The 16,926-nt window shown below is 28.7% G+C and overlaps 1 protein-coding gene across 2 annotated transcripts in view; it reads right to left on the bottom strand.

Annotated features, from left to right (window-relative positions):
* LOC107456411 (putative ATP-dependent RNA helicase kurz) overlaps positions 1–16,926 on the bottom strand; it is a 90,759-nt gene that overhangs the window by 46,634 nt on the left and 27,199 nt on the right. For both annotated transcript variants that reach the window (XM_043053870.2, XM_043053869.2), the window contains exons 8-12: positions 16,683–16,805; positions 10,530–10,637; positions 6,338–6,418; positions 3,775–3,980; positions 409–571 (exon numbers count right to left, since the gene is read on the bottom strand). In XM_043053870.2, coding sequence (XP_042909804.1) covers positions 409–571; positions 3,775–3,980; positions 6,338–6,418; positions 10,530–10,637; positions 16,683–16,805 — 681 coding nt within the window. The remainder of the gene's footprint in view (positions 1–408; positions 572–3,774; positions 3,981–6,337; positions 6,419–10,529; positions 10,638–16,682; positions 16,806–16,926) is intronic.

The raw sequence follows: 16,926 nt of genomic DNA, 5'->3' as shown, positions 1-16,926 counted from the left end.
TTCGGGGTCGTCCGTAAACTAGTGATTCGTCTTTTTTGACATGCCCCCTTTGTATTCAAAACTTTTTATTCTAAAGAAGTAAAAATATTTGAATTCTGAGACATTTTGAAGAAGCGTTTTGATCATGAGAGAAAATGAGAATTGTCACCTTTGTTAAACCAATTTCGTAACATCGGTATTTTTAATCCACTGTTTCTACGGAGGTTCATTTGTGGATTCGGAAAATATTCGCTACACTGAAATTTTTCCTATTTCCGATTTTGATAAAACGAGATTTGACTATCTTAAAATTAATTTATTGTTTTACAGTGCATAAGAACTAATTAACACTGTATATAAAAAAAATTTAAAAAAAAAAAAAAAAACTTTAATTATGAAGAAAAGAATGGAAATTAAAACAGAACTCACTTTTTCTTGTTCCTCAAGAGGCAGAGCAGAATATAAAGGTAATACATAAAGTGGAAGCGAACCATCGTCCAGCTTCGGCATCACAAAATTAACATTTGGAAAATCTTCATCTTCGGACAACTGATGTTGCAAATCTTCAGTGTCCAAAGGTTCAATGGTAAAACTATACAAAATTCAAATAAATGCCAAAATATAAACAATTATTTTAAATATATCTAAAATGTTTACTTTAAAACTATGGTAATTAACATTAAATTAATACGAAGGTTTCAAATAATATTCACTTTAAAAAGGAATATAAACTGCAAATAAATGTTAGTTTATGTGCAAAATTAAATGAATATGGAAGCTTACAGAGTTATTTATAATTCATATTGAAGGATATATTATTAAAGGACTAAGAGGAAACATAACAATCACTGTGTTCTTGTGTGCTATTTATTAGGATAACGATACTAGTTTTAGTTGCGGGAAAAAACTTTAGAGAAATAAGGGACAGCTCAACATAAAAGAAATATTGCTAATAATAAATAAAATAATTCCGGCAAATAGGGCTGACTATGGGCTGAGAAGGTTTATTAATCTAGGTCTCTTTCTAGAAAAACAAAGTTCTAAATCGACAAAACTCTTGACAGGCCAGTCTTGACATACGCTTCTGAAACTTGGACCATGACAAAACAAAAGGAAAATCATATCACAATATTTGAGAGAAAGATTTTGCGGAGTATACTTTATGGTGTAAATGAAAACTATTACTGGAGATTTAACTTTGAACTGTACAGGATTTAGAATCAGCCCAACATTATTAAATGTATAAAAATAAATAGAATGAATTGGATGACCCACATGATTCGAATGAGTGATGACAAAAAGATGCTGCATTTTAAACATACTGGGAGAAGACAGCGGGAAAGGCCGCCGTGGTTGAAATAAGCTGACTCGGAGGAGTCCGATTTTCTTACAATTAATAAAAAGAATTGGAAATTTTCAGAGTAAGGCATTGGCATGAAATTAAATGATTTAATATAGCTGAAATATCATCTTTAAAGATCCCATATATTGTGCTGTGAGCCGCGATGGCTCAGAGGATAGAGCGTTTGCCTTCCAATGTGGAGAACCAGGTTCGAATCCCAGTCTATATAAATTCTGCATCCAGCTTGCATCGACCACAGTGCTGACGTGAAATATCATCAGTGGTAGACGGATCAAGGGTCAGAGTCCCCTTGCCGTCAGGTTCTCATGGACATCCGTGGTCTTCTGTTATTTTAAATTCCCCGTATTTTCCAGGTTTTCCCTCTTCTCCCTGTGGAGTAGCAATCATAATAGTTTTTTGTTCTAAAAAATAGAAAAGAAAAAAAAAACGAACTTTTTTTCTACAAAAGCAAAACTATATGCATGCATAAATATTTTTGAACCTAAAAATATATCAGGTTAAAAAAAGGGGGTTACAATTAGGGATGCACCAGTTACATAGCTGGATTTTATTTACCCGCACTTGGCTAACAAACTTCATAACCTGGTTTTAAAAATTTATATTCATCTTATATTGTTTGGTATTAATGTTATAATACCCAACTGAGTAATAAATTTATTACTATACCAAATACTATCTTTATGCATGGGCAAACCCGGACAGTCCCAGAGGCTGGCCTTGGAAATATTATTTTTTATAAATTGCACTAAGAAAAAAAACTAAGTTCAAAAACATTATGTTCTACAATTTTTAAAATAAGTATATTCCAGTGCATAATCCCCCCCCCCCTATAAATAGTGATTGATTATCATGCTAACACCAATAATTTGTATAGTTCATCACCAGGAAATTTTAAAAGGGTAACTGAAATCTATTTTTCAACATTAAAATGAAGGTTTTAGGTACTCCAATAATTTTTCTACATATCCTTGACCACCACCCACTCCGTCAAGTACATATAATGACTTAAATAAAGTAATAATTGAAAGAGTTTAGAATTACACATAGGTCAGCAACTTTTAAGCTGGTTATGTCTGATGCGCATTGAAAGATGTTTTAATAACTGATTTTTATAGTTTGACGAAAGTATTCATATTTTTCAATAATTATTTTAATTAGCTTCTTGGTTTCAAAAATTATTTTATTATTTGAAGATTGTAACTGGTTAGCAACTAAATTTTTTTTTTAAATTATGCATTATTTAAAAATGATTTTTTTATGTGCATTCAGTTTTTTTGGGTAATAAAAATGTGTTTATATGTGTTAAAAATTGTTGTATATTTTAAAAAATGCTTTATCTTATGTACGTGAAATCGATTTTAAACAGTGTAGGGGCCCAAAATATTTTTGTGCCCCTGCTTGCACTTAAGACAGCCCAGCAGGTACCATCCGGGTAAAATATAAAATTTTCTGTAGGTCTTTGAATCCAGAGAAATTGTAGGATCAGGTTACTAGCACTGGACAATGTAAAAATTTTGGCATTGGGTTGTTTCAGTACATTAATGTTTAATATTTAGTACTGCGTAAATTTGTAATTAGTAAGTGCATTTTTTAAAAAATAAATGTTGCAATTTTTAATACTTATTTCTCAATATTAAAAGACATAGTTGTCTCTAAAATAGCGGTTAAAAAACATTGAATGGTTGGATTGATTGTTTAAAAAAAAAAGAAATCAACAGGATTTGCACAATTAAAAGAAAAATCTTCTGTAACTTTAACAACACTTTGATTCGCAATCACATTCGGATTCATTATGTCAACAAAACGATGAGTCACGATAGAAGAAAGAAAAAGACGGGGGAAGATAACGATCATCGCCACAGCTATCACGGCACGCTTACGGAGGGAAATGCTCTCTGCGCAAACTTGCAGACATCGATGTAGTATCGCGCATGTAGATGTTGATGTTAACGATACATCGGGAAATATTGTACACATCTCAGTAAATCACAATTTCCAATGCTTTGAAAAATTGCCAAACCATACATGAGATCGAAATATTATATATTTCATGATAATTATTACAAAATATACTAAATATAATACACTTAGGGAAATTAAGGGATTTTTATAGTCATCAAAATAGAAAAAAATGCCATATTTTCCAGTTATGATTTAACATTAAATGGTCTTGAAATGTTATGCATCTTGATTACTTATAATTTTGAATAGTAATAGTATTCATCAAAGATAGTTAAAAGATTTAATTTAAAAAGAGAGCTCTGAATAAACTGAACAAAACAAAAGTTTGGAACTGATTTCTATAAATGAGGTTCTTTATGTAATACTTATTCAAATATTCAAGCAATAATCTGCACAAAAATTCTGTTTCAAAATGTACAAAATTCAGTAGAGTTGTACTGGTTACAAATAAAAAAAAAGGGGAAACATACTCATCTAAATTTATGTCTGGGAGAGTAGACATGTTATTTTTCGTTCTTCTTTTTCGTTTCTTCTTAAACAAACAATCAGCTTCCTCATCAAATTCTTTCATAGGAAATGCATCTCTCAGAGTTTGGCACAGTTTATTTATTTCCTTCTCACCCGTCAGAAACACTAATATGGCACCAGGTGGCAATTGCTGATGAATTTTACACACCTACATTGTAAAAAAAGATCACACAAATCAGGAGGATTCTCCATGTTTTCCCTGTACATTTACACAATATAATTTAGAGAAAAAATACAATCACTCTGCTCTGGCGTGAACTATATTAAGCTAACTATACTAGTTATAATTTAAGAGAAAAAAGCTGAACATACTTAAAAGAAATAATGCTATAGTAAATTAAATAGTTTAGTGCAGCTGGAAATATCATCCTTAAATATTCCATAGATTGCACTTTTAGTGGTCAACATTTTTTAAAAGACGAAAATAAGAAACAAAATTCTCAGTTCGTAAAGAAAAAATCAAAATTCCCCGCATTTTCCCTGTCATTTTAGGTGAACTTTGTATTCCCAGTATTTTCCCTGTGGAGTGGCCATCCTGTTCAAGTAATATAATTGTTCCAAATAAATCAAAAAGCAAGATTATCGGGTTTAAACACAAGAGAAATACAGCAATATGAGTCTTACCTAACTACTAAATACCTAATTATTATTAATAATTAAATTAATTACTTGTGCAATTATGTGTCTACTTTTAATTTTTATTTTTTAGATAAAAAGATCCATTCCAATAAAGTGTATGGACTTAACTTTTTAATATAGACTTAACTTTACTCTTGTGTTTTATTTCTAATGAAATGTTATTATTGAAAGTTGAATCAGTGGAGATCATTTACTGTTTTAATAAACATTATTGCATTTGAAAATTGAATCATATTAAAAAAATCATCCATGTTGATTCATCTTTGCAGGTGGAGGGGGGGGGGGCTTTAGAATCCTTACATTTTATAGACTATGAGACACAACCCATTCNGATTTTAAATATTTAATTTGTTCTTATAAATCTTGTCAATAAAATTAATCTAAATAAAAAAAAAAAAAAAAAAAAAAGATTACTTTTATTGTGACTAAATTTTAAAAAATAAATAAATAAATGTCACAATAGAGTATATATATGTCACTATATATATATATATATATTACTGACCAATGGGAAGATTCTTGGTTTTAGATGTCACAACTAACAGAATATTAAATAATTAAAAAAAACAAACAGTGAAACAAAAGAGAAAAAATAATATCGTTAAATGAGAGAGAAATAATTTACAGGTAAACAATTAATTTCTTTTTATTTTATTTTAAGTTTAAAACAATTCGAATTCTGAAGTTAAAATGACAAAATTCGAATTCTTGATTGCCATTTTGTAAGGTTCAAATGATTCTGATCGGATTAATACAAATATACATATGTATATCCATCATCATCAATGGCTCAACAGCCCAGGGTGGGCCTTGGCCATCTCAAGAAAAATTTTTTTCCAGGCTAACTTTTTTCCTGCTAAATTTTTCCAGTTTTTAATTTTTAAGACCAAAAGGTCTTTTTCTAGGCCATCTATCCATCTCCAATTCGGCCTGCCCCTTTTTCGTGTGCCGACTGGTCTGGCATTGAAAGCTCTTTTTGTGGTACAGTCTTCGTCCATTCTGATAACTTGGCCTGCCCATTTTATTCTTTGCGGTTTAATAAAGCCTAGAATGTCAGGTTTATTAGAAGAGTGATACAACTCCAGATTTGATCTTCTAAGTTACACACCATTTTTTTGAATTCTTCCAAAGGTATTTCTCTCAAAGGTACCCAACATAGCCGCACAAGACATGGTCCAGGTTTCCCAAGCATATGTTAAAAGCGATCTTAAAAGAGATTTATATATCTATTTATATTCTATGAATTCCATTCAAACATTTATTGGCTATAGTAATTCTTCTTTGTATTTCCTGTTGTTGATTACAGAACCCAAGTAAACAAAATAGTCAACAGCCACAAATTCATATTCTTCAATCGGGAAAATAATAAGAAGAGAAGAAGAAAAATTATTAAATTAAAATAATTTTTAAAAATATTGAAAGAAATTTTTATGTATCTAAAGAAAATTATTTTTTCTATTTATCTAAGAGAAAAAAATTATCAAAAATCCAGAAAACAAAATAAAGTAAATATAGCATCATCAGCCCACACGATTATATCTGCAAAAAGGAGTGCTTTCTAACATTGCATCAATATAGCCAAAGCAAAATATATAAAAACAATAGTGCAAGGAGCACTAAAAAAAATTGAAACGAAAATAGAACACATTAAGTAAAAAATACGAAATAAAGCATATCAAGCAGAAAACAGAAAAATAATATGTATATGTATATATAGGGCGGGAGAGAGCACACAGATGATTTGCTTCCACAGTCACGGAATCTCTTAGTTAACATTTTTAAATTAACTCAAACTTTCAATGTATAAACAATTACTCAACTTAATGACACAATTTATAGATTATATTTAAATATAAAACAGTTTACCTTATTGAATGCAGCTTCAACATAATCATTTGGAGTATGTTTGTTGAAATGTGCCTGAACAGTATATTGCCTGGAACTTACCTGGAATATAAATAATACAATCATTTACAACAGAAAGATCGCAAATTACACACATAGACCTGATTTCATATTTATTTGATATTTTAATATTCAATTAAGATAGATCGGGAAAAACATCAGTGTTGGAAAAATACCCATTATTTTTAATTATTCTGAACCAATGTGCCGCTAAATTCTTAAAATGTGCCATCAAATTTTAGAAACAGGGTTGCCACAGAAAAAAATGAACAAAATAGTTGCTTTTAGTAGCCTTGAGCATGAAAATAGTTGCCTAAATAAGAACAAAAATAAGACTAAAATTTCATTAAATAACTTAATTGTCATATACCATGATCCATTTAGTCAAGTTGGTGGCAAATATGATAATTTTTATATAAACGTTAGTGTTCAAGCACTAAAATTTTATATAAAAAAAATTTGTATATTTGCAGAAAATTAAATACTTCTACTAGAATTCATTCAAAAAATACTTTTTCATTAAAAAAAAAAAACTTATTCTAAGAAATTTTCCCTTTTATCATTTGAATTGATTTAGCAAACATATATATATATAGTGAAAAGTGATTACTCAAATTCAAAATTCATGCAGGCTGCAGGTTTTCTACCCAATTTATGCTAAAAAAACATTGCTAGGAGTACAGAAAAGTCTCCTTTTCCTGAAAATAGTTGCTTTTTTAACCTTTTCAGGCAAAAAAAGTTGCCATAGTCGACTCATGCTGAAAATAGTTGCAAATATTTGTATTTTAGTCGCCTGTGGCAACCCTGTAGAAATGATATAGTAAAAATTATAATGTTTTGTTTTTATTACGAGTAAAGTTTAAATTGAAGAAAAGTATACCATATATTATACAATATATATATATAATTTTTCCATGCTTTAATGGCATGAACATCTTCGTTGGCAATAGTCCTGTTTCTGACACTCTTAAAATAAAATACAAAATTTAATGACTATTAAAATTATTAATTAACAAAAGAAACTAAAAACTAAACTCAGTGGCACAACAGCCCATAAAGGGCCAGGGCCTACTGTGCCCATCTCCGTTTTCTTGACTTTGGGCTCTGGGGTGCAGGAGCAGATGTTCCAGTCCGATGGTCAGCTGAACGCAGAACCCCCATTGTTGAGTTCCCAAGCATGCTTGGTACTTATTTATCGACCCGCCCAAGGGATGAAAGGCTGAGTCAACCTTGCCCGGCCCGAGGATCGAACCCAGGACAATGACCTTTAATATTCAAAGTGGACCACGTATTATATTACCGTGAGGTACTAGAGTACCTCACCAGAGAAAATAATTATAGGCTTATTGGGTGGGGTGGGGGGTACACAAAAGGAAGCAACTAAATATTAACTTACAAACGGAAGCAAACAATAAAAATTTTCTTTGCAAATAATAGTTATAAAAACAAAGGATAGCTGACAAAAAAAACAAGCAAACAATAAATAATTAGCAAAAAAACAATTTAACGAGGAAAAAAACAATTAATGTTAAAAAAACTAACAATTAATATCTAAAAAAAAAAGCTAACAATTAATAAATAGCATAAAACAAAATAGTTAACTTGCAATTAATCCCTTACACTTGCTTTTGTAGTACACATTCTATTTTGCATTCAAAATTATCATAAACTATTTTACCCAGTGTATTATATAACTAAACAACTTTCAAACTTATTTTTGCTGCTGTCAAATTTCAAAATCTTTAAAAGTGTGCAGCGAAAATAACTTTTCCAATCGAATTTTTTTTAACACTAAAAATCTTTATGTATTTATGACCCGTATGTTCTGCACTGATGTTTTTTTTAAGTTAAGTGTCAAATCCCAAAATCCTTTTGCCTAATATTCCCAACAAATATTTTTCAAATCTATTGTAAGAAGATGCTAAAAATGAATAAATTAATATCAAATGTTTCAAACATTCATCAGTGAAACTTCTTCAGATTGTGGTCTTTCACTGTAACTGCACTCAATAACTCCCTCACGTTTTATAAATGAAGGCCCCTCTTAAGATAAAAATTTTATCTCAATATTTGTGTAATTAAAATTACAATAAATAAATAGATAATTTTTTTTTATGCCTAAAGAAAAAATCGAAATAGAGACTTTCTTAAAAAAGAGTCTCAGTTTCAAGCAAGCTTAAATATTTCTTCGGTGAAAACTGTTACCGAATCATCCCTTACACATTCTCCCTCAGAGAAAATATACGTCCCTATTACTGACCGATTAGGAAAATTTCTTTGTTTCAAAGGTCCCAGCAAATAGAATTAAAAAATACATTAAATGAGAAATAAAAATTTACATGTAAACAATTTCTTTTATTAATTTTAAAACGTTTCTAACCATGAAGTTAAAATTGCAAGTTTGAATTTTTGATTGCCATTTTGTGAGGCTCAAATAAATAGGACAAATACTAAATAATCGGTTCATACTAGTCGAACTTCTATTAAACGAACTTCTATTTAGTGAATTTTTCCATTTTGCGATTTTTTTTCAAAGAACCAAGAATATTTTGGAAATTTCTTCATAAAATAACTTCCAAATAGCAAAGTGAGTTTTCCATCAAATGAACTGTTCTTTGAGATCCACTTTCCCTATTTCTCTAAATATTTCAGAACATTTCAAACTCATCAAAGCATTTTATGAGGGAAATGGCCATGAATTGATTTTCGCAGCCGCTTAACTTTTAGAAAATGCAGTAAAATCCTTTTACCTTTTTGTTTGTATTTCATACAGGAATCCAAGCGAAAAATCAATTAATGAGAAAGCATAACAGAAATTTCCAAAGCATGGAACTATGATGTTACATATTGTACTTTTCGTAACAGTTTTGCTAAAGCTTGATTCTTAGTCAGCACGGAGGATGAGGATATTTCTTTCTAAGAACTTAAAAAATATGGGTACAGCTAAGAGAGAAGCACTACATTAACGGCAACGTACTGAACAATGATTTTCTTTTAATTGATTTTGAAGCTGCAGCCACAGAAACAATAACTGAATCGGTTATTTTGGACAGTGAGAAAAATAAAAACAATAGAGCAATAAGTTGTGAGGATGACGAAAAAGATGAAGAAATCGCCAAACCTTCCTATGATAAAAACATTTAAAAACAATTTGATAGTCGATAATAATTTAAAAGATAAAGGCGTATCAATTGCTATTTTAATTATGTCTAGTGTTTATGAATTTAAAACCTGTTTTGTGTTACTCAAGTATTTCAAATGGTTAATTTAAGAACTTTTCCATACAACAAACTTTTCATCAGGATTAGACAAATTCGTTCAATAGAAGTCCGACCGTGTGTATATATATACAGAGAAGTCTCTCTACTACGATATCTTATACAACAATAACTCCCTCTATTACGATAATGTTTCGTGATCCCGACAAACTTGCATAGGAATTAATGTTATCTTCCTCTCAATATTACAATATTCTCTGAAGCAATAAACCACTGTAAAACGTTTTTTCCCACCTCAAATTTCAACCTTATTTTCTCTATTTATTATTGGTATTCAAATAATGTAAAAATTATTATTTTATCATCTTTTGCTACTTTTTTTTTGACAAGAAAAGACTCACTGCTGACCACTCAAAGAGCTTCCATTCTTAGAATCGCCTCCGTTATCTCTTAAGAAGTCACAAATGTAACAATCCTATCTAATTTTATTTCCTTCAAGTTAAAAGCTGATCATGAGTCACAAATGACCACAAGCATCACATTAACACCTGAAAGAGAATTTTTTCTGTAGAGGGTAGGTTGGACACCATTCACAAAGGAAAATCATTTTCCGGCTTTGGATTCAATGAGCACTTTGTTGGTTGACTTGACAGTAAAAAAAAAAAAAAAAAAATGATGAATAAACAAACAAAAATATCAGATTATTTTCAATAAAAACGTTTTTCGGGTATGTTTACTTTCTGAATGTATTTCAATTGTCTTTAATTTTTAACCATAAATAGCACTCTGCAAATTTTTTGTACAACATATATTTATAATTAATAACATTGAGCTAAATGTGTGCACAGGACTCTACAACCCAAAATAGTGTTGTAGTGAGGTGTGTATAACAGGAAGGGAGAGATCTGTTAACATAATCTAAAAAAAGTTTATACTTTAAAAAGAAAAGGTTTCGTCTTGAACAGCCTGGGATTTTCCATAAATTCTTCAACACACATTGTGGCAGACATAATTATCAGTTTTAAGGGAGGATATTTTTTCCCCTAAAAAAAAACAGAATATAAAAATTATTCACAATAATACTTGTACAAATTTTTAAAATAATTGACTGCAAGTGTTTTTTAGAAAAACCACATGATGCTTATTATTTTAAACAAATAATCTTTATCAAAATATTTGAAATTTTTCTTTGTCATCCAGCTAGCTTATTTAAAAAGCACACCAACAATTTTATTTCATAACAGTAGTCGAACAGCCGACCCGATTTTTCGGGTTTACGACTACCGATGCTCGACTGTGTAGCCATGTCATTTTGAACCAAACCCAGAAGACAAGGAAACTCCTGGAATAAGTATCGGGTGAAATTTGCCTCCGTGAAGGACTTTTGAAGGAACTAATCTGCACTTGCGTTACGTGGAGCGAAAACCTCTCACGGTTAGCCAGATGGCAAAGGGACTCTAACCCGTGTCTCAAACTCTAATCCATTTACCACTGAGGATATTTTTACGTCAGCACTGTGATCGGTGCAAGCCGGGTGAGGAATTCGTATCGACCAGCAAGCACTGGGATTCTAATCCCATTCACCTCATTTGAGTTAAGATTTTGAAATATCGGGAAATAAAAAGAACGTAAAATAATAAACGTGAGTGCTAGGACTGGGCGATATTAGAAATTATGTATTGTGATGCATCGTCAGTTTGCATTGCGATATAGCGATGCATCGCAATATAGTATTTTTGAATTTCATTTACTTGTAAGGCACAGAAAGTCAGATTTCTATAAAAACTCCATACAAGTTGATTTAAATCAATTTATAAATTTGAAGATATATATGTTTTGCTTAAGAAAGATATTAAATAAATTGACTACAATGAAATATTTGATAGAATGAATTGATAGAATGAAATATTTGCACCTCTTTATTGTTTATAAGGTATTAGCAGTCTTAATTTAAGTTAGATACTTTACTGAGCTTTTAACTAGAAATAAAAGAAAGTTTAAAATGATAGATTTATGAATAATTTGGAAATCAATTAGTTTAAGCGAATGAAATTTTTTTTTAAAAAATGTTTAAAGCCATAAAAAATCATTTTACTAAATGAGCCATATAAAATTAACTTTGATAGTTACATAATTATTAAGTTCGATTGTAGTGTTCAAATTCTAAATGAAAAAGTAAATGCAAGTTCTGTTATATTTTCTAAAAATGATCACGCATTTAACGAAAGATTTCTTAATTTAAAAATAAATAATAAAAAAATAAATAAAATTTAAATATATCAATATATTTACCTAACAGTATAGAAAGAAAATTTAAAAAATAAGTTCGTTAAAAATTATTTGTATATTTAAAACAAAGTGCTAAATAAATTTTAGAAAGAAAAAAATAACACTTTTAAATCACTATTTTTTTTTATTATTATTATTTCACATAAATAATTTCAATAAATTACATAATGACCGAATTATGAACAAAAAACAAAGTAAGGTTTAATTTCTTAAAAATAAAAACAAAAAGAATTGTGATATTCGATAATATATTTAGCTAATTAGCTAATAATATTAAAAGAAAATTTTAAAAAACTGATTATACTCTCTAATAAAACTAAAAAAATGAATAAAATTCGCAAACCTTTAAATTTTTTTTGTATAAACAAAGTTGATTGACTTACGTCCAAATCCAAATGACAAAAAATAAGTTTTGTTTTAACTTTATTTCTAAAAATAAAAGCAACTCAAGATTTATAAGTTTAAAATCAGTAATAAAAATCCATTAAATTATTAGAAGTTTTATCCAAAAAGTTTTTAATAAATTAAAAGTAAAAAAAAACCTAACAAATTTAATTACTTTGTAATTTAACTCTTTATGGGGACCTTAAATAAGATTTCCAATAATTTTCACATTTAAAAATATAAAAAAAGTTTTGTCAGAAAATAAATAAAAAACTTACCTAATTAATGAAGAAACTTTTCTTTATAAATTCTTTTCAATAATAGATTGCGTTCAGAACAAGGTTACGACGGCGATCACGAAATTAATCCCATTGAAAATAATCTACAAGAAACGATTTCAAATCGCGAAGGTGCGAAAACGAACATGTGATATAACGATATAAGGCGCTATTGGGTTTCATTGCCTTTAACACATGTTTTTAATTGTCAAACTTTATTGTTAATCCACTTTTAACTGATCACCACCACTGTCATTTGGCGAAATTTTACTGTAACTTTAGTTTTTAGAGAAATTTTATTGTAATANAAAAAAAAAGTTTTAAGTCATAAAAAATGATTTTACTAAATGAGCCATATAAAAATAACTTTGATAATTACATAATTATGAAGTTCGATTGTAGTGTTAAAATTCTAAATGAAAAAGTAAATGCAAGTTTTGTTATATTTTCTAAAAATGATCACGCATTTAACGAAAGATTTCTTAATTTAAAAATAAATAATAAAAAATTAAATAAAATTGAAATTTATCAATATATTTACCTAACAGTATAGAAAGAAAATTTAAAAAATAAGTTCGTTAAAAATTATTTATTTATTTAAAACAAAGTGCTAAATAAATTTTAGAAAGAAAAAAAATAATGCTTTTAAATCACTATTTTTATTATTATCATTATTTCACATAAATAATTTCATTAAATTAAATAATGATCGAATTATGAACGAAAAACAAAGTAAGGTTTAATTTATTAAAAATAAAAACAAAAGAATTGTGATATTTGATAATATATTTAGCTAATTAACTAATAATATTAAAAGAAAATTTTAAAAAACTGATTATACTCTCTAATAAAACGAAAAAAAGGAATAAATTTCGCAAACCTTTAAATTTTTTTTTGTATAAACAAAGTTGATTGACTTACGTTCAAATCCAAATGACAAAAGATAAGTTTTGTTTTAACTTTATTCTTAAAAATAAAAACAACTCAAGATTTATAAGTTTAAAATCAGTAATAAAAACCCTTTAAATTATTAGAAGTTTTATCCAAAAAGTTTTTAATAAATTAAAAGTAAAAAAAAACCTAACAAATTTAATTATCTTGTAATTTACCTCCTTATGGGGGTCTTAAATTAGATTTCAAATAATTTTCACATTTAAAAATAAAAAAAAGTTTTGTTAAAAAAAAAATTTCCTAATTAATGACGAAACTCTTTATACATTCTTTTCATTAATAGATTGCGTTCAGAACAAGGCAACGGCAGCGATAACGAAGTTAGTCCCCCTGAAAATAATCTACAAAAAACTATATCAAGTCGCGACAAAGAAAATAAAACTAAGAGATGCGAAAACTAAAATTCGAGATCACGATATATTTTCTCAAAACTCTGGTTCTGATTCTACCGATAATCAATCAAGGCCATCACAACATAACGGAACGAATACCGCGAGTCGCCATCGGAACTTAAGAGATGATCTTTGCGTGTCCTGTATCGGTATACAGTTTTGCGCTCATCGTCTTTCCTCGACGGCTTAAATCAGATTTCTGATGCATCAAATATCGGATGCATCGCCTGGAACGAAAGTCGCTCTATCGGCTTGCCGATATAGGCGTTAAATCGATATGTCGCGATACATCGATTTATAGCCCAGTCCCAGTGAGTGCCTCCTCTCGGTAATTTGTTTTATGAAGTTTGTCTTGAAAAAACCTATTTCTTCCAGCACAGAAACAAGCTGGAAAATAAAATAAAAAATTGGCCAAATAGGAGGAAACAAAAAAAAAGACCAATCGTTAAGCAATAAGAATAGCTTTAATTTAAACAAATTAAAATTTAAAATAGTATCAGAAAAATTAAGTTTTTCACATCTACTTGGAAAACAATTCCCACATGCTTGGAAAAATATTTACATAATTTTTAATTTTATACTGAAATCTATTATTTCCATAATTAATTTTAATTGAAATCTCTAATTAATTTTACACTGATACTACACATCATATTATTAAAAATCAGTTTGAATATTTAAGCTTGTAAGTATTTGGTTATTAAAATTATATATTTGTAATAGTGAATTCAATATGCTTAGTCTGTGATTTTTTTATTTAGTAATATTAATAAAATTCAATATAATGTCTAAACCTTTTTTTACAATATAAGAAAATAAGGTTTGATACTCATTTACCTAAAACAGTAAACACTGCACTTATTTTAATTTTTCAAAACATTCATTCGATTTTTTTCTCTCTAATTGTTGTATTTTTACATTTTATTCATTTAAAAATGATAAATACCTTGAAAATGAATACTATTATTTAAACTAGATTGCAATTATAAACTGCTTAAAAAATTGGTTTTATGTTATGTTCTTTTTGGGATAGAATTTCTTCCACTTTTTTTCAAACCCAAAGAAACTTGCAGAAAGAAATTTGCCTTTTATTTATATTGACAAGAATTAACTACTTAATTAAGAATTAACTAATTAAATTAACTAATAATAGGAAGAAATTTGCCTTAAATTGACAAGAATTAACTCATAAACATTTTCTACTCTAAGTGTCACATTTACACTTAATGTAAAGTGACAATTTAATCTTTAATTATATCTTATCCTATACTTTTCTTAAAACTTGATTCCCTTTTTTAATATAGCAATTATATTTATTTTAACTTTCTGGTTGACCTTCCTCATGGTCAACACGGTCATTGCCCTTCCTATGGAAAGAATCAACCCCTCTATACCCGCCTTTCATTTTTATTCTTTTATTTTTAAGGGGCTAACTTAGCCAATCTATTTCCTTTTGTTTTTCAAACTCTCCTCCACTTTAAATTAAATTGGTCCAACTAAAATAAATTGGTGGCCAACTAAAATAAATTAAATTGGTGGCTTCTGGTCCAACACGAGTTAACAAATTTTTTAAGATACTAAAAGAGATTCTCTTTTTTAGCTTCCTTCTTGCTGGTTACTCTTTTTCTCCGAGATGCGGACTTCGGTCCGTATCGAGGAATTTAATTCTTTTTTATGCATCCCATTTTTTGTTACTTAAAATATTAAGGTAAAATCTTTATAAATTTCAGTAATCTAATGCTCTTTATATCAACCCGTTTGTATCTTTAAATTTTCCACTTTGTGACCCTTTGAACCTATTGGGTTATTGTTATACCACGATAGCATTGTACTATAACTTTTCCTTAATGATCCCGTTCCCCTTAATTTATTTACTGTTAATACAATTTTCGGCCTTAATTTGTTCACCAATAAAATTTTTTTTAATCATGACTATACCCAAATACAAATAAAAGTACTTATACAATGATTTCTACCCATCATCTAACCTCTATATTAATATAAAAATAATATTACTTTAATCGCACCATCACATAATTTTATTTAAACTGTAACACTAAGTATGCAAACAATTTGTGGGAGAATTTGGCTTGTTAACTGTTTATGGAAACATATATATTATTTGTGAAACAGTTTTAGCAAACAAATTTACAGCAAAATCTTGCTATAATAAGCACATCCTTCCAAGGTACCCTACCACCCTGCAATAGTGAACAGAAATCAAATGAAGATTCTGAAAGCAGTGAAGATGACAAAGAAATGAAAATTAAATTTTAAAAAAGGTGACATTTCAAGATGCAGCTGGAACAGTTTGAAAATTTATTTTTTGTCCCACCAGTTTAGTGATGATGTTCTTACAATGTAAGAAAATGTAGACAATGAATTTTGGAAAGTTAAAACGGCACTATCCAGGATTTCTTTCCAAATAAGTGACAATATGCATATCTACGTATTAAGTTTTAAATGCAAGTAGCATTAAAGAATTAATATATTTTTTAAGTTGTTTTCCTAACGTATAACTTTTAATTTTTAAGCTCGAGGTATAACTTTTAATTTCTAAGCTCACGGTAAACAATCACTTTTTTTTCATTATCTGTATATCTAAAGGTATTTTGCATTGACATACCACACTCTTTACAAAAATTAACATTCAATTTAATGAATTGCTTCGATTTAACGAGCAGGTTTGTCGGTCACAATCGATTCGTTAAATCGAGGTCCGACTGTATTTCGTGCAGTTGCTTGGGGGTACTTGTATACAATTAACAATCGTAAAAACAGAAAAAAAACTCACTTTTCTTTCCTTTTCATGACGATGAATAATGCGGGACAAAAGGCCGATTAATACATCAGAGTAAACAGAACGTTCGTGTGCCTCATCAATAATAATAACTGAATACTTCGAAAGCCAGAAATCCTGAAAGACATTTAAAAAATTATTAAAAGCAATTAAAGATCGTTTTTTTATTTTTTTACTAATTCGGTAATTTGCACTAATATGGCACCTTTGGGAGCAAAATATTTTATTAATTTATTAC

The sequence above is a fragment of the Parasteatoda tepidariorum genome, chromosome 8 (genome assembly GCF_043381705.1).
Source record: "Parasteatoda tepidariorum isolate YZ-2023 chromosome 8, CAS_Ptep_4.0, whole genome shotgun sequence".
Classification (NCBI taxonomy): domain Eukaryota; kingdom Metazoa; phylum Arthropoda; class Arachnida; order Araneae; family Theridiidae; genus Parasteatoda; species Parasteatoda tepidariorum.
This window is presented reverse-complemented; position numbering and strand designations above follow the sequence as displayed.